The sequence below is a fragment of the Labeo rohita genome, chromosome 1 (assembly GCF_022985175.1).
Source record: "Labeo rohita strain BAU-BD-2019 chromosome 1, IGBB_LRoh.1.0, whole genome shotgun sequence".
Classification (NCBI taxonomy): Eukaryota; Metazoa; Chordata; class Actinopteri; order Cypriniformes; family Cyprinidae; genus Labeo; species Labeo rohita.
The window spans coordinates 35,697,364-35,724,113 of record NC_066869.1 but is presented as its reverse complement, the minus strand read 5'-3'; the positions used below and the strand labels follow the sequence as shown (position 1 = coordinate 35,724,113).

Genomic DNA, 26,750 nt, shown 5'->3' with positions numbered 1-26,750 from the left:
AAATGACAGATTAGTTTCCAGATTCTACATTAATTTTTACGTTGATATGAATTAGTTCAAATATTAGCATTTGCAGCTATTGTGATGACAATTGGTTTATCTCATAGAAAGACAGGAAACACAAGAAGCAGACTGACAACAGAAAGGGAAGTTTATTTTGGTTGCGAATTGCATCTTTCAATTAAACCATCGTTACATTCATATACAAGACATACCACTGAAGTCTCAAAGGAGAAATACATAAGCAGACTTGAAATGTCATTTCATGACATTAATTTTGAAAGTTTAAGCTTGGGTTTCATTTAGATGTGCATGAAATTTCCCAAATCAGACGGGTTAACATCTGGATCAATGAGAAATTCTAAATGCAGGATTACAGACTTGATCATAATGTTGATTGATTTAGCATTAACATGTGCCATTTCATATTACAGAAATACACGAATTATAAAGATACTGAAACAGACAAAAAAAGACAATATATTACAGAATGTTCGATAAAGACTGCAGATAGTAGCACAATTGTGCATTTTGGTATAGATTACAAAACCATCAGATCTAAATAAACTGTTTAGTTTGTGCCATTAAAATCTGCTGTTGTATGATCTGAAATGAAACTTTGCTTTACAAACATAGATAAAACAGATTTATAGCTATCATCTATCATATGTTCAGAATTATTTAATTTCCTATATAGTTCTTATAACACAAGGTAGGAGTTCAATTGATAACCTCTTCCATTTTCTTTTCATCTCAACAATCGTCTGGATATGATATTCAACGTTAATTAAAGTATTTGTAAATGAAACAGGTTTATCAAAAGCACTCCCATTCAAAACATCAAGCATAATAATTTTATTTAAACCCACAGGACAGTGTCTGAACAGAAAGAGACTTAGGTGTAAATGAGTGCTGTCTACATTGGCTTCAGTCATAATCAGTCACGATCAGAATAAATAGTAATATTCATTGCTGACATGTACATTCATCACAACACAGTGCTCTCTGATTGGTTGGTGTGATTGGTGACCATAGCTAGAAAATAATCTCACAATATCAATGTAAAACACAACATTACAAAAGAGTAATAGATCGGTCAATATCAACTGTCTGTGTTATGCGTGATTCTTTTCGGTCAGTACATGTAATATTCTTTGCATGCCTGCAGGAAACACAGGCAGATGATACACAATGCTCTAAATTAACACTAACCCGGTTGATAGAAATCGCAAAAACCCTTGCGATAAGATCAACTTTACTTTAGGGGCACTTCACCAGACCTACATAGCATTTCATGCATTCATCCATATTTACAAGGACAACCATATCTGCAAATACTCAGCCCAGCTTTATCTCTGGTTGACTTTGTCAACATGTATGAATGGCTTCACATGCGCATATGGCTGTTGTAAATATCTTCGAATGCAGTGCCTCTAACATAAAACAATCAAAACAAACCAAAAATCTGAATTATGTCATTTTAAGTTGATGCGCACACACATATGACAACAATAAATATTTTACACCCATAATGCTTGTGATGGCGTCTGCCTCAGGTAAGTTAGAAGTTGAGTGTCTCTGACATCATCTTCCACCAATCCATGAGCTCCTCCTTCTCTTCCTCCTTCCTCTCTTCCAGCGACTCCAGCTCAAAGTCCAGCTGAGAGTGGGAAAAATGGAGACGTCAGAATAGGACATGAGATACAATGAGAATAGAGAGAGAATAGAGGGTCTGTGTTTACCCGTGTAGCGGGGCTGTGGGGAACAGCTACTTTCTTGACCACAGTGAGGTACCCAGAAGCAGATGCCGACACTTTGTAGTTACCGGGAGCCAACAAGCGCCAGTAATCGCCATCCTTAGCTAAAGCAAAAATAAAGAGTGATTGCATTTGAAATTTTATTTCCAACAGTGGCAAAAAATGGCCACAAGAGGGCAGACATACACACTTCCAAAACAAAGATTCACATATAATGTACTCCTTGTCATCCAAGATGTTCATGTCTTTCTTTCTTCAGTCGTAAAGAAAATTATGCTTTTTGAGGAAAACATTTCAACATTTTACTCCATATAATGGACTGCTATGGTGCCCCGATTTTGAACTTCCAAAATGCAGTTTAAACGCGGCTTCAAACGACCCCAAATGCGGTTGTAAACTAAATAAGGGTCTTATCTAGTGTAATGATCGGTTATTTTCATAAAAATAATACAATTTATATACTTTTTAATGTCAAACGCTCATCTTGTCTTACTCTGCCTGGACTGTTTTATTTTCTGGTTCATGACAGTTAGGGTATGTCGAAAAACTCCCATCTCATGTTCTCCCTCAACTTCAAAATCATCCTATATCGCTGTTTTACCTTTTTTATTAAGGGTGTTTGATCTTTTTTGCATGCTCACTTTGCAAAGACTGTGTCGGTACTTCCGCAGCGATGCAGAATGATTTTGAATTGATTTTGTCAGAATACACAGAGTTCAGGGAGAGCAAGACAAGACGAGCGTTTGAAATTAAAAATTATTTAAATTGTATTTTTTTTAATGAAAATAACCAATTGTTTCGCTAGATAAGACCCTTCTTTCTCGTCTGGGATCGTTTGTAACCACATTTGTGATCGTTTGAAGCTGCATTTAAAATGCATTTTGGAAGTTCAAAATCGGGGCACCATATCAGTCCATTATATGGAGAAAAATGTTGAAATGTTTTCCTCAAAAAACAATTCCTTTACGACTGAAGAAAGAAAGACATGAACATCTTGGATGACAAGAGGGTGAGTACATTATATCTGAATCTTTGTTTTGGAAGTGGACTTCTCCTTTAATAGTGAAATGTGTTTTTTTTACTGTTAAGATACTTTATGTACCAGCTTAATAAGACTATTCTACAAACAGTTTAAAAAGACTTCTTTAATGAACAGCAAAATATCAGTGTTAAAAGGATAGTTCACCCCTAAAATTTAGTTTCACTATTTTTAATAAAATCCGAGAGCTTTCTGACCCCGAATTTCAATGCAACTGACACGTTCAAAGCCCAGAAAGGTAGTAAGAACATTGTTAAAATAGTCTATGTGACATCAGTGAAACTACGAGAATACTTTTTGTGCACAAAGGAAACAAAAATAACGACTTAACCCAACAACTTCGTCTCTTCCTCATTTACAAGCAGAGGAAGATGCATGCTGCACATAAAACTGATGACTTGCAGTTTTTTGCCCTGCCTTAGTTATCTGAACCAGAGTATACAGATGATGAATTAAGAGAGATGGATGTTCTATGCCAGAAAGCAGATACCTGTATCAGTAGCAACACACATATGTTGTGGTATAAGTCGTTATTTTTTGTTTTGTTCGCACACAAAAAGTATTCTTGTAGCTTCATAAAATTAAGGTTGAACCACTGATGTCACATGGACTATTTTAACAATGTCCTTACTACCTTTCTGGGCCTTGAAAGCTTGAAATGTAAAAACTTAGACAAGATACACTCTTGCATGATTAGGAGGTTACTAGCATGTTTTAACATGATTAGCATGTTGTTAACATGTTTCTACCATGATTAGCATATAGTTAACATGTTGTTTGCATGATTAGCATGTTAGCATAAAGTTCGCATGTTGCTAGGATGTTATTAGCATTTCACTAGGATGTTTTTATTATGATTAGCATGTTGCTAGCATGTTTGTAGCAGGATTAGCATGTTGTTAGCATGTTAGCATTTTGCTACGATGTTTCTAACATAACTAGCATATTGCTAGAATGTTTGTAGCATGATTTGCATGTTGCTAGCATGTTACCAGGATGTTTCTACCATGATTAACATATAGTTAACAAGTTGCTAGCATGATAAGCATGAAGTTACCATGTTGTTAGCATGATTAGCATGTTGTTAACATTGTTAGGATGTTGTCAGGATATTATTAACATATTGTTATGATTGTTAACATATTAGCATGTTGCTAGCATGTTTGTAGCATAATTTGCATGTTAATAACATGTTGCTAGCATGATTAGAATGAAGTTGACGTGTTAGCATGATTAGCATGTTGTTAGCATATTGTTAGGATGTTTTTTTAACACATTAGCATGTTGCTAGCATGCTTGTAGCATGATTACCATGTTAACAGCATGTTGTTAGCATGATTAACATGTTGCTAGGATGTTTGTAACATGATTACCGTCTTGCTAGCATGTTCCTAGCATTACTGTCATGTTGTTAGCATGATTAGTATGAAGTTAGCATGATTAGCATGTTAATAGTAAGTTTTTAGCATGATTATCATGCTGTTAACATGTTGCTAGCATGTTTCTAGCATAATTAGAATGTTGCTAGCATGTTCTTAGTATTATTAGCATGTTGTTAGTATGATTTGCATGTTGTTAAAATGCTCCTAGGATGTTTTTAACATGATTAGCATGCTACTAGCATGATTTACAAGTTACTAGCATGTTTCTAGCATGATTAGCATGTTACTAGCATGATTCGCAAGTTACTAGCATGATTCTAGTTGCTAGGCTTGGGTAGTGAAAGATAGAAATAGAAGTGGTTTAGTGGTTGTAGCTTGAAAGCTCTAGAAGCATCTTTACACAGCAAAGGCGGCACAGAAACTGAATCTGAAGCGGCATAAAACCACGAAAATGTGCATTTACACAGACTGTTTAATGCTGTTCTGAATGCATTTACACAGGAATTAAAATAGTGGGAATTAAAATAGTTTGAACAAAAACAAATGCTATAAAATTAAATAACTAATATAAAAAAGAATAAATAATATAAAACACGAAATGAATAAAAACACGACATTTTAAAATCTAACAGCAATAAATTTAAATTTCCTGCGCATGCTACAGTGTATCTGCGTTGGACGGTTTGTCACAATGTTAGCTTCAGACGAGACGACAGACAAGACGATGGTGGAAGTTTGGCAATGTTTTTTATTTTAAAAAGCCTGTTGACTTTTGCCGTTACCTATGGTTATTTCGAGTTTTTTTTTTTTTTTTAAACATTCGTTTCTTATTTATTTGGTTCTACGGTGTTTGCTGATTTTTACTTTGTGTAATTTATTTCTTATTCGTTTTGCTAATAAACGTTCTACGTTTCTAATATTTATTTGGTTCCTTTTATGTAGGCCTAGCCTAACTTATTTGTTATTTTATATTAGGCATATAGCATGGTGTAAGCTATTTGTATTCGTTTTGTTAATAAAAGTTCCATGATTAACTTATAGGCTAAGTGAGTTTAGCCTATATTTTGTTGTTGCTTGAATTGTATGCGGAATGCAGCTATTTTAAAAGTGAAAGTAAAAATTGCAATGCGCATTAGCTATTTAAAAGCGAAGGAATGAGAGTGAAAAGAGGGAAATTGAAGATATGTGCCATTAAAGTTCGGAGCCAGTTTCCTACATTCCTCATAACTGAGAAACCTGTTTCTGATGTAACCAAACAGTTAACTTGCAAAAGCGGGAAAATAATGAAATGAGTAGCGACTTGCGAGGATATGGGGCTTAAATTGAAATTAATTTACCCAAAATGTACTTATTCTACCCACTAAAATAATAAGATAATATAAATAAAATGAAAAAACGTGACTGTGAATGTTTTGCGTTACATTTACACTGAATCAAAACAGCATTGCATCGCCTTTGATACTAAGGACTGAGGCGGGTCAGACCCGGCATATTTTAGGTCTGCTTTAATGTGGCATTGTGTCTTTACACTGAATTCTGAGCCATCACAGACCCGCTTTAGAGCAGCCTTAAATCGGCTGTGTAAAGATGCTTTAGGAGAAGTAGCGTTCAGAAGTTTTAGTCTCATAAGAATAATAATAAGAAGAAGAAGCTTAAATAGCGGATCAGACTGCTGTGTGTGTGTATATATATATATATATATATGTATATATATATACATACACAGTGTGTGCTTGTTTGTGTACCTGTGGTGATATCGTGGTCAATTCCTTCAATGGAAATAGAAGCGTTTGAGATGGGGTTTCCTTGGAGATCACGAACAAATCCTGCCATTCCTCTGTGAACCTGTGAAGGACACAAGGGATCAAAAGGGATGAAACCACCCTCTTCTAATCCTGACTCATGAGTCTGAGCTTTACAGAAAACAAAACAACCCTCTCTCCCTGTCAGCATTTTCAAATGAAAACTAGGCATTAGAAAGCAAAGGATTCGGCCGTACCTGCTCTATGTAGTTGACCAGTGAGTTTCGGTTCTGGTCCCAGTATTGCTTGAGTGTGTCCTCAGGAGGAAACTTATCACAGCTCAGCTCCAGAGTGATCTCAAAACAATTGCTGCTCAGATAGTTGAAGTCCTGCATACCTGATAGAGAGAAAGGGAAAGATCAAAGGTCAGCAACTGACATTAAGTGTCATTTTTCTTCTATTTTTTTTTTTTTTGTAACTATACGCTACATGGGCAAAAGAATGTGGACACCTGAACATACACTCATATGAGCCTGTTGCACATTTAATTTCAAAACCATCTGCATTAATCCCCTTCCAATAACAGCTTCGACTATTCCAGGAAAGCATTCCACTAAATGTTGGAACATGGCTGTGAGGATTTGAAAGAACATCAGTGAGGTCAGGAACCAGTCTTGGGTGAAGCCTGCAGTTCCCGTTCCAATTCATCCCAAAGATGTTCAAGTCAATCTGTCATGCTCTACCTAAACTGCTGCCACATATTTGGAACCGCACAATTCTCTAGATGTGATCGGCAGCTTTTGGCAAATTAATTCTTGCAAATCTGGTATTTATGAAAGCCCATTTCTGCCACTGAATAAAAAAGTACAAAGAGGTTATTGGGAATTTTTATCATACAATTCTGACTTTTTTCTCAGAATTTCATGATACAAACGTGCAATTCAGACTTTTTTCTGAGAATCGAGATATTGCAATTGAGCAAAATGAGATATAAACTAGGGCTGGACAATAATTCAATATCAATATATATCACAATATATTTTTTTGGAATAACAGTGATATGATTTGTAAGCACATTTCCGATATTTCAATATACATTACCAGTGTTTGCCATATATTATTTGTGGCAGTTGACTTTGTTGAATAAACATGAGCACTGCACGTTTCAAAATCAAAACGTGGCTTGGATTTTTTAGATGAATGTATCTTTGAAGGGAACCAACTATCTGAGTTTGATGACATTTTAATTTTTTCAGATAAACTAGCTTTCATAAGCACAGCTCTGCTTTGTGTACAGCCATTACCAGGGAAACTGCTGCTTTTACTGCTCCAAAATCAGCTCCTACTGGCAAAGAATGCATTCGCATTTTCAATAAGCCCATCTCCAGCAATGCTTTTGTTGTTGCTCACACTTTTTTCTGGTTTCTGCAGCAGCCCTGAGCACTTTTTATATTTGTTGTCCTGGCTGAAGCACTTTTGTTTCAGTCTATAAGAATAATCTGCTTATGTTATAACTTAAAGATATTAATATTAATAAGGTGAGTCTGAGAGTCTTAAAGGGGTCATCGGATGCTAAGTTCACTTTTACATGTTGTTTGAACATTAATGTGTGTTGGCAGTGTATTGTTTTACACAACCATTGACAATTTTTAACCAAAGTATATTATAGACTTTTTATTAAGACCCTAAAGAATCATATCAACTTGTGGAAAATGGGCATCCGATGACCCCTTTAAGTTTATTTGACAGTGATTTCACATTTCTTGTTTGTATGTAGGATAAATTCAACTAATTAATTTTGTAAATAGTTTTATAGAAGGAGGTTTTATAGACTTGGCAAATACATCTTTCAGAAGTTTATAAGTACAGACATCTGTTGTGGTCATTCTTGGCAGTTTTTCTGAGGCTTTTTTATATGTTCATAGTATGTTCATATGTTCATATCGATATCGGAATTATACCATATCGACCGAAATTAAGAAATATACCGTGATATAAATTTTGGCCATATTGTCCAGCCCTAATATAAACTCACAATTCTGACTTTTTTCTCAAAAAAAGTAAAAAAAAAAAAAGTAATAAAGAGTAATAAAGTCCCATTTTGAGGGGAAAAAAGCAATGTTCTTGGTTATAAAGTCAAAATTGTGAGATATAAACTCAGAAAAAAGTCAGAATTGTGAGTTTGTATCTCGCAATTTGGTCACCGTTGCTATGTCCGACAAACTATGCTGCTCTCACACAATAAAATACAGTTTTGTGTCTCTTTAATGTGTTGTAACAGATCACTGTATTGCTTCAGTTCAAGCTACACACATGAACCGATCGTCTTTTCATATTTACTTAAACCATTAATTGAACATGAATGAACATCATAACATATTTTATTTTAACTGTGGAAAGATGTCAATACACAATAGTTTTTAAGTTTAAGTCCACCGAAGTTAATCTACTCTGCTGTCTGATGTGTTTGTCGGACATGATGGCGGATTCGTCATTATGATTGGTCAGATCACCTGTCAATCAAGTTCTTTGCGAACGCTCAATTGCGAGTTCATGAAAGTTTTGCAAGTTCAATTGCAAGTCCGTATTACACAATTCTGAAAAAAAGCAATTGCGAGAAAAAAAGGCTTGAATTGTGAGAGAAAATTCACAATTACCTTTTTTTATTTACTCAGTGGTGGAAACAGGCTTCCATAGGTATTTATAATGTATATACACAGTAGGGTTCAATTTGAAAATCAGACATTTTAAAAATAATTCTTATTATTATAATTTATATTTTATAAAAGTATATAATAATTAGTGATAACTTTGTCAATATAAACAGAGCACAGTAGATATAATAGATATAAATAGAGCACAATTAATACATTATTATGCTGTGTGTAATACTACAACTACTACTAATAATAATAATTCTTATTATTATATTTCTAATAAATCACAACACAATTATGAGCGACTAATATTTACTGAAGCTGTGCATTATACCTCCAGGCACACTGTACCAGGCTCCTCCATTAGTGATGCCCTCTTTGAAGCTGGAGTCATCATCATTCTTGCGGCATGGCGGCCGGTTTGGGTCAGACATCACTGGGTTATAGCCGGAGTAGGCCTTAGCCAAAGTCTTAAACACCAGATCATCTGGACTAGCACTATATTCATGAGTAGAACCTGATGGACAAACAGAAAAAACAGGCAAATAGCCAGTCAAATTAATAAAATATATAAATTTTTCTGGTTTCACTGTATGAAATTGTATCTGATTCACTATACATGTGAGGGCCACATTTTTGGTAATATTTTCTAAAACTAACTAGTAAAAAAGGTCATTAATAGGTCAAATTATGTCAATGGTACAAACAGTTGTCTGTGGGTTACTGTGTATTTATATTATATTATACTACACTGTTCAAAAGTTATTTATGTGATCAAAAACACAATATATATTTAAAAATGTAATTTATTCCTGTGATGCCAAAGCATCATTATTCCAGTCTTCAGTGTCACATGATTCTGCTGATTTGGTGCTCAAGACACATTTCTCATTATTATCAATGTAGAGTTATGTTCTCTATTTAAGAATAGTATACAGTGAATGTATATATTTGTGTGGGATTGTTTTTTTGTGTATGCATGTGGTTTCTCACCACTGCGCGTCTCATCATATGGGTAATTGGCCACCACGTCTCCTCCATGCAGATTGGCTGACAGGACAAATGGAATGTCCATAATCCAGTGAATGACAGCCTTAGTTTCTGGTGCCAGCTGTAATACACACAGGTCGAATAAAGAAAAAACATTTTACCAACCTAATACTACTAATACCATGCTGCAATATTCAAACCATTTCTCACCTTGGTGTTTTCATCCACAGCTTTCTTCATGTTTTTCAGGAGATGGTTGTTGGCTCCTCCTTCTCTTTCATTCATGTAGACGATACGATCAAGATCTGGAAAGTTCCGGTTCAGATCAATGCCCTGAGCATTGCTGCGGCCCACAAACCAGTCCTTCATCTCACCAGGCTGCACATATATTATAATAATTAGCAGAATTACCATAATCTTTTAAAAAACACATAAAATTTGTTCCAAATGTATATGTTCTTCTCGTCACAAAAAATAATTTTTAAATGATCTTTATGAACGTCTTTTCTATACCAGTAAAGTACATATGTGACCCTGGACCACAAAACCAGTCTTAAGTCACTGGGGTATATTTGTAGCAACAGCCAGAAATACACTGCATGGGTCAAAATTACTGATTTTTATGTTATGCCAAAAATCATTAGGAAATTAAGTAAAAATCATGTTCCATGCAGACATTTTGTAAATTTCCTACTGTAAATATATCAAAACTTAATTTTTGATTAGTAATATGCATTGTTAAGAACTTCATTTGAACAACTTTAAAGGTGATTTTCTCAATATTTAGATTTTTTTGCACCCTCAGATTCCAGATTTTCAAATAGTTGTATCTTGGCCAAATATTATCCTGTCATAACAAATCATACATCGATGCAAAGCTTATTTATTCATCTTTCAGATGATGTAGAAATCTCAGTTTCGAAAAATTGACCCTTATGACTGGTTTTGTGGGCCATGGTCACATATAGTGACTTGTAAGGTACTTTTTTGGTGGGCATGTGTGTTTTCTTTTTTTTTTTTTTTTTTTTGAGCTTAACAGCCAAAGTCACTATCAACTGTAAACCAAATAATTCATTTTTAAAGGGTTTTAAAGGTTTTTGAAATTGAATCTTACACTCAACAAGGCTGCATTTATTTGATCTAAAACAGGATTTCTTGATGAACAGAATGTTCCATACAACAGCATTCATTTAAAGCAGTAAACTTTTGTAACATTACAAATGTCTTTACTGCCAATTTAATGCAGCCCTCCTGAATAAAAAAGTATCAATGGTTTAACAAAACTTACTGACCCTAAACTTTTGAATGGTAGTGTAAATATATAGGAAACCACCAAAAAAAGGGCGTTTAAGTTTTTTGGCAGGGCTGGCATAGCACAAACAGGTAAAAGTTGAACAGACTGAGATGTGGAGACTAAGTTTCAGACTGAGGAGGAAATCACTTTGGTTATTTGTCTTTTTTTAGACACTACAGGAAATGCCAGTCTCGTAAAGTGAGTTTGGCTGAAAGAGAAAGTCTGAATAGAACCGTTACAGTTTTAACGCACAAATAAAACCCATATCACCCATGATCACAAGTCTTTATTCCATCTGTGAGCTCTCTCCTACTAAAAATCATTTTCTAGTGATTTTTTTTTTGATGTACAGTTCCCATAAAAGATGCAGCCTTTATGCTCATATTTGCCAGGAAAGGACTTTCCATCCACTTCTGAAACAATCAAAAAACCCCACAGAGAACGCATGTTTGCTGTGCGGCCAGCATTGACATTTATCACAGTTGAAGCAGTAAAGCAGTGTGGTAAACCACATCCCATTGAGGTGTTAAATAATGCTTTGGTTTCTTCTAAACAAATGTGAAACTAAAAGTCCAGGGACCTCAAGTATAAAATATGTCAAATGTGACGTGAAATGTCAAAGCCCAAACTTGTTTGAGTACAGACTGCAGGAGGATGTGGTAAACCACAGTAAAGTGTTATGAAATCAGCACAACTGCAATCTGCCAACACAACTCTATGCTAAAATAAGGTGACCTTTTTTTTTCAGTTCAGCGGTCAAAATGTGACTGAAACCTATGGAAGCCCGTTTTCGCTACTGAATAAAAAATAAAAAAGGTAATTGCGACTTTTTATTTCACAATTCTGACTTTTTTTCTCGAAATTTCGAGTTTACATCTCGCAAGTCTGACTTTTTTTCTCAGAACTGTGAGATATAAACGCACAATTGCGAGTCATAAATTCAGAATTGCTAGATATAAAGTCAGAATTGCAGGATATAAACTCACAATTATGAGAAATAAAGTCAGAATTGCGAGATATAAACTCATCACTTATCTCGCAGTTCGGACATTTTTTCTTAGAATTGTGAGATATAAACTCGCAATTGCAACCTATAAAGTCCAGTTCTGAGGAGAAAAAAAGACTGATATGTTCACAGAATTGCGAGTTTATATCTCACAATTTTGACTTTATTTCTCAGAATTGCGACTTTACATTTCGAAATTCGGACTTTATAACTTGCAATTGCAAGTTTATATCACACAATTCTGACTTTTTTTTAGAATTGCGACTATATCTCAGAATTCTGACTTTACAACTCGCAATTGCAAGTTTATATCACACAATTCTGACTTTATTTCTCAGAATCGCGACTTTGTATCTCGCAGTTCTGACTTTTTCTCACAATTGCGAGCTTGTATCTTGACTTTTTTTCTCAGAATTGTGAGATAACAAGTCGCAATAACCTTTGTTTTATTTTTTATTCAACGGCGGAAACAGGATTCTATAGAAACCTCACTTGTTATTATCTTATTTTTTTTTTCGTATATTGTTGTGGGTTCCATATAATACTATTAATAAAATGGTACCACTTTACAATAAGGTTCATTAGTTAACATTGGTAAACTACATTATTTAACATGAACTTAATGTTAATTTCAACATTTACTAATGCATTATTAAAATCACAAGTTGTATTTGTTAACATTAGTTAATACACTGTGAACTAACATGAATAGACAATAAATGACTGTATTTTTGTTAACTAACATTAACAAAGATTAATAGTAATAAATGTATTTTCATTGTTCGTTCATGTTAGTTAACACATTAACTAATGTTATCAAATGACCTTATTGTAAAATCACAATGTGACACACAGTAAATGGTAATCAAACAGCAAAATAATATAAGTCTATAGTAGGGGCAGCAACGTCAATAAAAAAGCTTGTCAGTTGAATGTGGTTTTAAGTTCTGTGGTTTAAAAAAGTTATTTTAAACTGTTTAAGCACAATAAGCAGCAAAAATTTTGTCTGAGCGCACACACACACACACACATTAAGATGCTTTTCACGTGTGAAGTACTGAACTGAGTTATTTTTGGCATCTTATTGGGCTTAAACAGTCAAATACACACACTTACTGAATGTTAGCTGGAGAATATAGCCGTCTGTCTTGTTTTATAGTTCTAAATGTGATTCTCTGCATCATAAACAGTTTATGAAAATATAAAACTGTCTTCTGTTTACATCCTTTTTATATTCTTCTTCTTGTGCACGATGTGTGTGTTTACCTGTGAGGCTGCTTTCTCAAAGCCGTCAGGATTCATGGAGGGCATGATGTGAATGCGTGTGGAGTGGATCAGGTCGATGATGGTGTCGTTGCCCTCCTGGTACTCATTACAGAGATACTGAGCCAGATAGATGAGCAGCTCTCTGCCCACGGCCTCATTACCGTGCATGTTCCCAATATACTTGAACTCCGGCTCGCCTGCCACACAAAAACAGACAGAGTTAATGACACGAAAGTGTACGCAGATATGTGTTAAATGAACTGACACAATAACAACTAAATGATGCTTTGCCAGTTATTTTAAGCATTATCTCTTAAAAATTAAACAAATTAAAAAATTTTATTATTTGAGTTGTACGAATCACACATATAAATGTCAAAGATAGCGTAACCAGTATCAAAAGTAAATTCATGGACAATTTGTCAATCATTTAGCAATTATTATAATCATTTTATGATGTATTTTACTCAAAGTCATTTGCACCATGCTTTTTTATCACATGATATTCACTATCCACACTCACAAAAATTTGATTAAAGACTAAGCCATTTCTACTTGGAGGTCCAAATAAATAATTTATGAGCTGTTTTATTTCCTATTCATTTTATATGAGATGTTGAACTTCCTGTTGTTTTTTTTTAATGTTCTCTGTACTATTTCAAAAGCAGCCCTTTGTTTGCATAATCAAGACATGGTCTTGTTTGTGAACTTAAATGACCTTGGTTTCCCCTTGTTTATAGAGTGTGCTGCATGATTCTGGTCTAGGTTGTGGATTTACGGAGAATTACTCCTCCGAGAACACCTAGCCAGATGTCAAGATCAACACACTCACATAAAGACAGAGAGAGAGGACATTAATCTGCATAACATCCATAATGCTGGATTGACTGAACAGATGGGGTAGTAAATTAAGAAAGCATACATGTCATTTCAAATGTTTTCAGATGCACGTGTCTGTACATGTTTAAAGACATGTCCAGCTGAATAATACACAGGACAGAGGTGTACTCCTGCAACAGTGTTTTGTGCAAATACTGAACTCTGTGGTAATCAAATAATGTAATAATTTCCTGCACACAGATTTAACCTTACATTTCAAAGCTGTTTATACTGTGGTGCCGATACTCATATTTTATATTATTTTGTAGCTGATAAAATATTGTATTATTACTAGGAATGTTATGTGATATGTGACAATTCAAGTCGTTGAGATTTGCAATAAATTTGGCGGTGAGGTTTATATAAATATTTCTCTGAATGGAACTGACTGTCTGATCGTATTTTATTTTCATCTTGCCACTGTATAACACATATTAAAGTAGTGTTTATAAGCGCAACACTGCTTTGTTTACAGTAGTAACCAAGGAAATGCTGTATTACTGCTGTTTCATAAGCGCCACCTGCTGTCAGAGAGTGAATTTGTGTTCTCATTCAGCCCGTCTACTGGTTGTGTTTCGTTCAGATGTTTTGTGTTCTACAGTTTCACAAAGCTAAAATCTATGGAAGCCCATTTCTGCCACATAAATAAAAATAAAAAAGGTTATTGTGACTTTTTATCTCACAATTCTAATGTTTTACTAAAAATTCTGCTATACAAACACGCAATTGTGACTTTTTTCTTAGAATTGTGAGATATAAACTTGCAATTGCGAGTTATAAAGTCAGAATTGTGAGATACAAACTTTTTTTCTTAGAATTGTGAGTTTATATCTCAATTCTGACTTAACTCACAACTGCATGTTATAAAGTAAGAATTACAAGATATAAACTCAACACAATTGTGAATTTATCTCGCAATTCTGTCAATTTTTTTTATAATTGCGAGTTCATTTTTCAGAATTGCAAGTTTAACTCTTACAGTCGTGACTCGCTATTGCCAGTTTATATGATGCAATTCTGAGAAAAAGTCAGAATTGTGAGTTTATATCTTGCAATTCTGACTTTATAACTCGCAATTGCTAGTTTATATTTCACAATTTTTAAGAAAACAAAATCAGAATTATGAGTTTTCTTTTGTTAACTGACATTCAATTTCATAAAGAATGCACAGCATTTTGTCTGAGAAATAAAGGACACCTTTTCATTTATAATTTGCCTTAAATCTAATTTATTTTAAAAATCATGAGGAAATCATATAGTAAAATCAATATTGTAAATCTTATCGCATCATGAGTTGAGTGAATCATTAATTATTATGAAAAATGAAAGAAATCAATACCTTATTCAGCTTAAATTCAGCTGATAAAAAAGTGGCAGTGATGAATGAATTATATTGTTTAAAAAAATCTAAAATTCTACATAAATTCTATTTTTTTATGTTTCTATTAATCACAAAGTAAATTTTTAACACTGAGAAAATTACGAGTATTTTAAGAATGATTTGTAAAGGATCAAATGACACTGAAAACTGGAGTAATGGCTGCTGAAATTTCAGCTTACATTTTAATTTTAAAAATATTTTCAAATAGGAATAGTTACACAGTTATTCACAACCTTGAGCATAAAAGGCATCTTTCGAAAACATTAATAAAATCTTACTAGCCCCACACTTGTGAATGGTAGTGTACATTAAAATACACATGCATCTACAAAATCACAGACATTATACATCAGCAGCTGCAAACACTAAACCCAGTGCAAACATGGGCTCAGGTAATGTCCTTAGAGCTTCCAGAGTCCTCTCTGCTTTCACACAACAAAGCCCTGACCCACTTAAACCCTCCCCAACAATTCCATGCTCAAACATGAGCACTAACGTAGACAAACACATTTCATCCCTCAGGTAACAAGCACAAATCATCACAGGCCAGGAAAGGACACTAGACGTCCTCTTTGTTAAACTCCTAAACATGAACATCTGAGAACTCTTCTGCCTGATAAGCACACCACACTGACATAAGCACCTTATATAGGACATGGGCTTTAAAAAGAATGTTTACATTAGACAGACCTGTTCAGAAAAGCCAACACCCCAGTTAAGCAAGAAAACAAAGGCATACAGTACTGAATGCACATTTATTTGCTGTGTGCACACAGATTGGAAGCAGATGGAAGCGCTTTTTTGTTCAGCAGGGGTCCTTGCAAGCTCTGGCCTTTTTATAGCCGTCTATTTCACTGCCTCCCCTGAACATCTAAATATTCTACATCTCGCAATTAAAGAGCGGCATGTGCAGAAAATCCACAGTGTGTGTGTGTTCGAGCTACTAAATAAGGACGTATGTCCCTGTCACATTTACAACCAGACTTTGAAGCTCCAATTACTTCAAAATGAAATTACCGCCAAGCTCTTTTGCAGATGTTAACGTCAAAGCAAAGTATTCCCAGGCCTGTCTGTAGGAAATGTGCGTCTGAATGTGTAATGTGTGTGTGAGTGTGTAAATGGGTAGGTGGGTAAGAAAAAGTGTGTGACAAATTAAGAGACAGTAAGTGAAGGTGTTTTCTGATTTGTTTTTAACATATGACATAATGAGTACATTGAGTGTATTTTTAAATATATTTTATATCAGCTCGTAAGCAATCATGCAATAAATATAGTTTCAGTTGCACCTCACAATGAAGATAAAATCTATTTTTATGAGCTAATACTTGGAATATGTTCATTAACGTTTAATTAAGCTAAAGAAAAAACATGTAAATTAAATTGAAATACAACTACTTTTTTGTTTGTGCCAAAATATGCTGGAAAAAAACAGACATAAATAAAGGATAAATTTGTACTTTGCTGAATTACTGACTAAAGGAATCTGATGTAGAGAATTATTTGTTTCTGCAATAAATATAAATGTGTGCTTATTATACAATAACATTATAGTTACGAACAGTTGTTTTTAAAATTTTACTTGTAAAATAAGAGCATCTGCTAAATGTCTTAAATGTGAATATTGGTAAAAGTAAAACTGATAATCGTCTACACTATTTTACATAAATGAATATGTAATGTAATTGTGTAATGTAAAATGGACATACAAGCAAAAAAACTTCCCGTTTATAATGAAACACAGATATAAATGTGTGTCTTATCCAAATAAAGCAAAGCTGTTTTGATAGCAGTGATGAAGAAATCATCTGCTGTACAGATGAGGTGAAGTGCAGACAGGAAGGGGGAAAACTGCTAATCTATCAGTGAAACAGACAAACAAAAGACTAAAATAACACATTTCAAAGCCATACAGTCTCCATCACTCTCTCTGTAAACATACCCTGTAACATTAACACCATCTCTCACACACTCCTCTAATCAACTCTCTCCTCTCTTTGATTGATCTCTCTAGCTCTCTCTTTCCCATTCTCACACACAAAAAAAAAAAAAAAAAAAAAAAAACATCAGTTAGAAGAGAAGAACTGTTACACGGTATCTGTTGGCCTCGTTTAGAACAATAACTCACAAAAGAGAAACACAGCATTGTGTTTCTTGGTCAAATATAAATGTGACTAAAATGTCACTTTTGTTTAAACCAGTGTTAAAAGTGATTCCTTTAATAAACTCATTTAAGTGACATTTAGAAGCAGATATCAGCATTTATCAAAGGTTTGGTATACATGCAAGGATATCATACTATCATAATATCTGCCTCAAATAAAATTCTTGAATAAAGAATAAATATAACAGACCAACTCGTAAACATACCATATTTCTTTCAGCAAGCAAATTGTTGTTGTTGTAGGCTGTATTATGGGTCCCACAGTAAGATAAACATATACATTAGGACTGTTGATACACACAGTAAATAACAATTAATCTCACACATTTATGGAGCTAATCTCAAATTTGGCAATATTTTGTATATTAGGCTACACTGATTTGATCAAAAATACAGTAAACACTGTAATACTATAAAATATTATTGTAAATTTGTTAAAGATTTATATAAAATACATAAATAATTATATATTATATTTCAGAAACAATTTTAATATTTTGATTTGGTGCTTATTATCAATGTTGAAAACAGTTGTGCTGTGTGTGTATTTATACACCAGTCAAAAGTTTTCGAACAGTAAGATTTTTAATGTTTTTAATGTAAAGTCTCTTCTAAAGTCTCACTAAGCCTGCACTTATTTGATCCAAAGTACAGCAAAATATTGAATATTTTTGCTATTTATAAAATAGCAGTGTTTGAATATATTTTAAAATGTAATTTATTTCTGTGATTTCAAAGCTGAAGTTTTAGCATCATTACTCCAGTCACCGGATCCTTCAGAAATCATTGTAAAATTCTGATTTGCTGCTCAAAAAACATTTATTATTATTATATTAAAAAAACAGCTGAGTAGAATTTTTTCAGGTTTCTTTGATGAATAGAAAGTTCAGAGGAATTATCTGTATTGATCTGAAATAGAAATTTTTGTAACATTCTAAATGTCTTTATCATCACTTTTTTATCAATTTAAAGCATCCTTGCTTAAAAGTATTAATTTCTATAATCCCCTCCCTCCCCCCCAAGCTTTTGACTGGAATCTTTGGATATTTCTATTCATCCAAGAATCCTGAAAAAATGTACTCAACTGTTTTAAATAATGATAATAATAATAATAATAAATGTGTTTTGAACAGCAAATCAGGATATTAGACTGATTTTTGAAGGACCATGTGACACTGAAGACTGGAGTAATGATGCTGAAAATTTTGCTTTGAAATAGGAAGGAATAAATAACATTTTAAAATATATTTAAATAGAAAACTGTTATTTTAAATGGTAAAAGAAGAGAAAGAAGAGACTTCTTTAAAAAACAAAAAATCTTACTGTTCAAAAACTTTTGACTGGTAGTGTGTATATTATATATTTTTTTAAATATATTTTATATATATGTTTTTTGAAAACCGTGATACAGTATTCGGGATTCTCTGTTCAAAATAACTGTTCAAAATAACAGCCTTTGTTTTAAACAGAAATCTTAAATTATAAATATCTTCAGAAGTAAAGACATTTATAATTTAAGATTTCTATTTTGACCAATTTACTGCATCCTTCCTGAATAAAAGTATTAATCTGCATTACGCACTTCTAGTTTTGCATGTGTTAATTGTGTTAATGCATGCAGAAACACAATAAGATGCAATAAACATGTTTTATTGATGCCACAACAGTGATCTGGTGTTCTTCACTTTAACATTAATAGATCCGCCTGTGTTTTACTCAAGTGGCATTTAATATTTATACAGTTAAAAAGTAGTTCCAGTCTTCTAATCTTAATGGCCATTCAAAGACCAGAGTATTATATGTGAACGCCGCAGAACGGAAGCGTAATGAGGAGTGCGTGGGTTTTTTAAAATTGGGCATCAGCTTTGGTTTCTTTTAACATTCAAACTAACTATCCAAATTTAACAATTCCATGAAGACGTGTTTAATAGAAGGTTTGCTATTAATTTGTTGCCGCATTAAAAGTATTAGTTCCAAAAGAAAGCAAGGACTGACAAAATGCGCACCTTGATTTTCCTTGATTCAAAATGCAGATTTCTTATGAAAAACACATCATGCACTAGCACAGCATTATGTTTACTGGAGCAGGCTGCCCTTTCACAATCTCTCTCTCTCTGTGTTTTAGCCAGAGAGACACACGCTGAGAGAACAGTGAGCCCAAAGATGAGAAACACAGTGCCTTAGAGAGCAGAAACTGCTGTCTCATCTCCATGAGAGGAAAAGGGAGAGGAAAAGAAAAGGGATTTTATTCTAATCTGATCCTCATATGACCACATGATAAAAAAAAAACATCATTTACATAACATCAAAGACTGTCCTCCTTTCTAAAACCTCAAATATCAAAAATGCATCCTCAAATATTAATTATAATTCTAAATGTATTGAATCATTCAGCAGTGGATTCCATCTTATATCCTTTCATTTCTACTAAATCCATCCATCCATGAATCCATCAATTACAATCAGTCAGGAAATGCATGCTTGTGACGCAAGTCTATAACCTCCTAAAGACATACACAAACAGTTCCAGTAACGTCAAAGACACGTTGGTTTCCATGGCTGTGTTGACCAAAGGAGACCATTAACTCAAAATAACTGATTCAGCACACTCCTTCAGTGGAAAAACACACATATTTCATGAACGTTCAGGCTATGTATGACATAAGATGCATCTCAACAACAGATCCGACTGTAGGGATGATGTCTGTTTCAGGAGATAAAAATGATTTAAAGAAAAGGTTTGATCTACATACAGAATGCTGTACACTGTTCAAAGACTAAACTACATTCCTGTCCAAAATAACTAATGATCTCCTAGAACAGATGATGTGATCCATAAAAGAGGGAGAGAGAGATGAAAACAGATGTGGAATCCCTCCAGCATGTATTATTAATGAGCTTTCGCTCACTGGAAGAAACCACTTCTGTTCACACCCTGTGCAAAAAAACACAAAGAGCTTCAGATAAGCTCTTATTTTATGCACAATACATATGTACAATGCAGTGGAAATTGTATTGATATAATTAATTATATGACACTTTTCATAAATGAAGCTTGAAATTCTTCATTTGTGATCCTGGACCACAAAACCACAAAACCAGTCATAAGGGCATTTTTTGAAATTGAATAAATAAGCTTTCCAATGATGCATGGTTTGTTAGGATACAACAATATTTGGCCGAGATGCAACTATTTGAAAATCTGGAATCTGAAAGCGCAAAAAAAAAATCTAAATACTGAGAAAATCGCCTTTAAAGTTGTCCAAATGAAGTTCTTAGCAATGCATATTATTAATAAAAAAAATAAGTTTTGATATATTTACAGTACAAAATTTACAAAATATCTTTATGGAACATGATCTTTACTTAATATCCTAATGATTTTTGGCATAAAAGAAAAAACGATCATTTTGACCCATACAATGTCTTTTTGGCTATTCCTAAGTCCGTGCTACTTAAGACTGGTTTTGTGGTCCAGGGTCACAAATGGTCAGAAAATAGAAAATAGTCATTATCAACCTTATAAGTCAAAATATTGTCAATAAGCTATAAGCTATTCATATTTTTCAATAAACTTTAAATTAAAATTAAAATTAAAGGGATAGTTCACCAAAAATGAGAATTTGGTGAGTAAATGATGGCAAAATGTTAATTTGGTGGTGAACTATCTGTTTAAATATTTACATTAATCAAAATAAATAACATTTATCGTATTATATTTGTAAACTATGCCAATTTAGCCTATTGGAATTTAATTTAACCACTTAGTAAGGTCTAAATTGTTTATTACAAATTTTTGTTTTGTAGTTATTGATTAACTTTTAATTCAATTGGCTATAGGCTATAGGCTACACTACCAGTCAAAAGTTTTTGAACAGTAAGTAAGTTTTAAATGTTTTTTTAAAGCCTGCATTTATTTGATCCAAAGTACAGCAAAAATAGTATAATTTTGAAATATTTTAGTTTCAGATAGTTTCTGTTTTCTATTTGAATATATTTTAAAATGTAATGTATTCCTGTGATCAAAGCTGAATTTTCAGCATCATTACTCCAGTCATGATCATTGAGAAATCATTTTAATATGCTGATTTGCTGTTCAAGAAACATTTATTATTATTATCAATATTTAAAACAGCTAGGTTCCTTTTTTTAGGACCCTTCAAAGAATAAAAAGATCCAAAGATCAGCATTTATCTAAAATAAAATGCTTTTGAAATATTATACACTACACCATTCAAAAGCTTGGAATCAGTAACATTTTTGTTTTGTTTTGTTTTATTTTGGGAAAGATTGGGGAAAATTCTAGAAATTAATACTTTTATTTAGCAAGTATGCTTTAAATGGATCAAAAGTGATGATAAAGACATTTATAACATAAACTATTTTTATTTTAGATTAATGCTGTTCTTCTGAACTTTCTGTTCATCAAAGAAACCTGAAAAAATTCTACTCAGCCATTTTCAACAGTATAATAAAAATCTGAATATTAGAATGATATCTAAAGGATCATGTGACTGGAGTAATGATGCTAAAAATTAAGCTCTGAAATAAATAACATTTAAAAAAAATATTCAAATAGAAAAAAGTTATTTAAAACGCACTTTGGATCAAATAAATGCAGGCTTGGTGACCAGAAGGGACTTCTTTAAAAAACATTAAAAATCTTACTGTTCAGAAACATTTGACTGGTTGTGTACATATGCGATATTAATATACAAGACACTTGATCAGTTTGAAGAGCTTAAGGCACCGCTTTGAAAGGAGGCAGTAAAAAGGCTAGATCTTATCATGTGTAATAGTGTATATCTGATAAAGGTGTTGTCACATGCTCACTCAGCAGAGCACCAGATGGCCTGTTTCTGAGCGCATCCCAGCCCCCGTGGCAGACAGCATTGCACGCTAATTCTTCCACTCATCCTCTTCCTCATCTGACTGAGTACAGGGAAACGCATGGCTCATGGTGCTAAGCTGATCTGTTTCCAGGGCAACTGCTATTTCTGCCCAGCCGTAACACTCAACAAGAGCAGCACCCGACTGACGACGGGGCCTCTTTTTGAAATCCCGTTCTTTCTCTCGCATCTGTACGCTGCTGCTGAGGTGCAGCCAGCTGCCCGTAGCTACAGGGTGTGGGTGGTGCTGGAAACTCATCTGGTAGCAATAAAAGACTTAATGCAATGAGTCATATCTACGCAAACACACATACGGAGAGCCAACCATACTATTTAAGGAACAGGGGCCCTACCTTTAGGATAACAGCTCCCCTCTTACTACTCTCACTTGTACACACAGAACTCACCATCAACGCAAGACTGTGAATCAGTTCTGCTTAGTCAATAGATAAACTTAAGGTGTCAATAACAGATATCCAATGCATGACTTCAGCATTTTCAAAATAAATGAAATATTCATATTAGTATATGAATAACATATTAGCATATAGAATTTAAAATGAACCTATAGATGAATAAACGCTTTATCGCTACCTCACGATAAAGGGCTAGTTCACCCAAAAATGAAAATTCTGTCATTAATTATTCACCCTCATGTCGTTCCAAACCTGTAAGCCCTTCGTTCATCTTTGGAACACAAATTAAGATATTTCTGATGAAATCTGAGAGCTCTCTGACCCTCCATAGACAGCAAGGGTCCTACCACGTTCAAGGTCCAGAAAGGTACCCATGGGACATCAGTTCAACCATAATTTTATCAAGCTACAAGAATACTTTTGTGCACAAAAAACTAAAATAACAACTTTTTTCAACAATTCTTTATCCTCTGCATCACCCTAGCACCATTATGGAGAGTACCAAACAGGACCTGGTTTACAGTACGTTCAGAGTAAAGCAAGCGAATGTGTCGTGGTACTCTCCAAAATGGCGTGGTAGGACCGTGATGTCTACGGAGGGTCAGAGAGCTCTCGGATCTCATCAAAAATATTCTAATCTGTATTCCAAAATGAATAAAGGTGTACCTCAAATTGAGTCCAGAATACAATTTATCAAAATAGTAAAGGGGTCATGACATGAAAAATCAAATGTGCCTTGATCTTTTGGCATATAAGAGGTCTTTGCACCATTAAAACACCCTGCAAGTTTCATAGCTCGCAAGATGGTATGACCTGTAATAGTCTGTCAACAGTCAATAGTCATCAATAGGATAAATGAAATGAAAGAACGTTCGCTTTGACACATTAGTTTTAAACGGCTCATTCGCGTTTTTGTACAGATATCCAAAGAATCCCAGCGTAAGGAACAAGTGCATAGTTTATTTTAAATGGCATCCCGGATCATGTCAGAGGATTGTTCGGACTTCGGAGCATGTTGTTTTGTAATCGAGGCACAGTGTCATGGAAAGAAACATTTGTTGAAAGATGAAGCGGCACTAGATATGACTGCAGCTGCATCACAAACTGTAAGTAAATGGTTTCATAATGCTTTGTCTGGAAATGACTTTTTTTTATCATGTTGTCAAAACACTCACATTCAGTAGCGAGGGGGCATTGCTACTGTTTCCTATGCAATGATGTTAGCCAGTCATAACACTGGCAGATTACTGAGAAGTAGGGCTGTCAAAAAAATTAGAATATTTGTCAAATTTAAAATAAAACGTTGCAAAACGTTGCATTCGAATTTTAGGTGTGCGTCAGGCAGCCTTATCAGTGGCGCACGATATGCATTGACATTTTAATGTTTTTTTGGCCTATGCAGTTGAACCCACTGGATACGTTGTTCATTCAAAATACGGCGGAAAAAGAGAACGCCAGTTGAAGATGTTATTTACGTCAAAACTAAAACGAAGCCGTATTTTGCGCATTTTCTAGAGGGACATCTATCACCGTTGCACTCGCGTCTCACACAAGAAAGTAGGATGTTTTAAAATTACTGTCCTAAGTTCTACTTTGAGAAAACATGTGTTAAAACTTTATGGTGGAACAGGTGTCTCCCCATTCCACTGCATCTCATGTTTTTAAATGCAAAAAGTAAAGTTACCCTTTGTGATTGGTTTTCGGTGCTTTGTATTAAACTATGTATACAGGATGCTGTTTTGTTTCTAATTCTTTAATTAATTATATATGGTTTATAAACATTATTTTAAACATTTCATACTTTTTTTCAAAGATAGCTGTGTCATTTTATTGCTTCGAACAACCGTGGATTAGTAATATTTTGCAAGATGTGCCCTCTTGTGACCTAAGGAGAGAAGCCAAAAGCTTTTTTTCCCTTAACTGAAATATTGAAATTTTAAATTTGAATATAATTCGATAATATTTAAGTACAAAATTCTAATTTAGTTTTTCATTGTGACAGCCCCACTGAGAAGTCTTAAAAGCAAAAGCCTTTAAAACAGGTCGTTTCAGACAGAGGGAGGGATGAAAATAATTTTTACACAGGCTTTTTATTTATGTATTTGTGCAAAAAACTTCATGTAAACCTCAAGGAACATATCAAAATTTAAAAAAAAAAATCCATGTCATGACCCCTTTAACATGCCTAAACAATTGTAGGCTTCTATGCAGGTAACTATGTAGGGAGAACATTCTTTTGTAGGTTTCAGTATTGAGGTGTTCAGCAATTAGTTTAATCCGTCAGCCTAATTCCAGACTGTAAATGGAATAGATCCAAAATCTAAATAGGGCATACTAAATGAACTAATTACTATACAGCTTCAGATGAAAGATTTAAAACCATAGTATCAATGCCTACAATACACACACTAAATGATAGTATGAATATTACTTTCAAGTTTCAACTTATATTACTCAAACGTTAATTGCTTGTGCAACCATGAAATTGCAAGACAACAGCATAATTGGCCCTCATTTAGGCAATGAAGCTTCTTCAGTCATTGCTGTACTCTACAGTCCCTATAAAAGTAAGCTACAAAAATAATATAAATGATATAATCAATATTTATGTCTTTGTATCTATTAACTTGGTAAGAAGCAGTGCAATAAATCGTGTAATTGAGTCTATAATTGATCTGCAATTATAAATTCATTCTGCAACCCTCGCAAAATGGCGTCCACGCGCACAGTGAGCGGCTGTCATCACATCTTCGTGAGCGCGCAGACACACCAAAGCGCACCTGCGCATCACAGTGAGCAAAGACACATATGATTTATGAAACACTTGAAAAATTATTAAATGGAACAGTACACACCATTGCAACTATGTTTCAGTGTCTCTAAGACAATGACTGCTCAGTTTCACTAGGCGTATTACAGAAAAGTTAGCTTAGTCACAAATTTTGATGTTAAAATTATACATTTCAATAGCTATTCAGTAGATGTCTCCGTTCGCCGTGGGAGCACAGGCTGTTTTCGCCTCCTTTATAAACCTCTCATATCGAACCACAGAGGTTAAAACGTGATATAAACAAAAAAATGCCAATATGACTGATGTGGTTATTTTTTTACTGGAAGGGCGAGTGTAATTTGAGAACCCCCTTTATTGATTTGTTATTGATTAATGGCCTGATCTAATTTCATGTAGAATGGATAAACATGACACACAAAGGAAAATGCTTGCTTATGCTGCTCATTAGATAGTGCTATGACAGTGTTTCTTTATGATAAAACCTGCGATAATTAATGATCATCTCTCACCAGGCTCATGGATCCCAGGGTTGTCGCTCATCTCCAGCACGAGCAGCTCTCGGCCCTCGTAACTCTCCCCCACCGTGTAGATGCGGGTGATGGAGGGGCACTGTAGCCAAACGGACACCAGCGCTTTTCGCATCTCCTCATATCGGTGGTACTCAAAGGAGATTCCTCCTTCCCCCGCAGCATCCCCGCCCGAGGCCAGGGCCAGCATCAGCAGAGCCCCGCAAAACACCGCCGCCGTCATCACTCCCGTCTCTCGAAACGCTCTACACGTCTCTCTCTTCGACTATTTCTGTTGTCTCTCTTGACACTGCTGTCTGTCTTTCTTTCTTTTCTTTCCTGACTGTTTCTCCCTCTCGTTTGCTGTGTCGTGTCCCGTATGGAACCGCAGAACTGATGCGTGGGCGCGAGTCCTGACTACCTGTTTAGCCGCGGGGACGCGCGTGAGATAGCGGACGTGTGCACCGCGAAGCTGCTGAGAGCACAAGAATACACACGCGCAATTGGTGAACGCGCACGGTGCTACCCCTGCAGGGGCGTGGCTTTTGTAATGACGAACAAACGAATGGAATTGACGAACGGTGTTGTATGAAG

The 26,750-nt window shown here is 34.4% G+C and overlaps 1 protein-coding gene across 1 annotated transcript; it reads right to left on the bottom strand.

Moving 5' to 3' along the window:
• Nucleotides 1–133: 133 nt before the first annotated feature.
• On the bottom strand, nt 134–26,650 carry cpe (carboxypeptidase E). Its single transcript, XM_051114835.1, has 9 exons — nt 26,160–26,650; nt 13,134–13,330; nt 9,778–9,945; nt 9,571–9,688; nt 8,912–9,094; nt 6,178–6,317; nt 5,924–6,023; nt 1,743–1,861; nt 134–1,660 (listed from the first exon to the last, which is right to left on the bottom strand). The coding sequence occupies exons 1-9, from the start codon at nt 26,398–26,400 to the stop codon at nt 1,562–1,564; spliced, it is 1,365 nt and encodes a 454-aa protein (XP_050970792.1). The 5' UTR covers nt 26,401–26,650; the 3' UTR covers nt 134–1,561.
• Between the last annotated feature and the right edge of the window lie 100 nt (nt 26,651–26,750).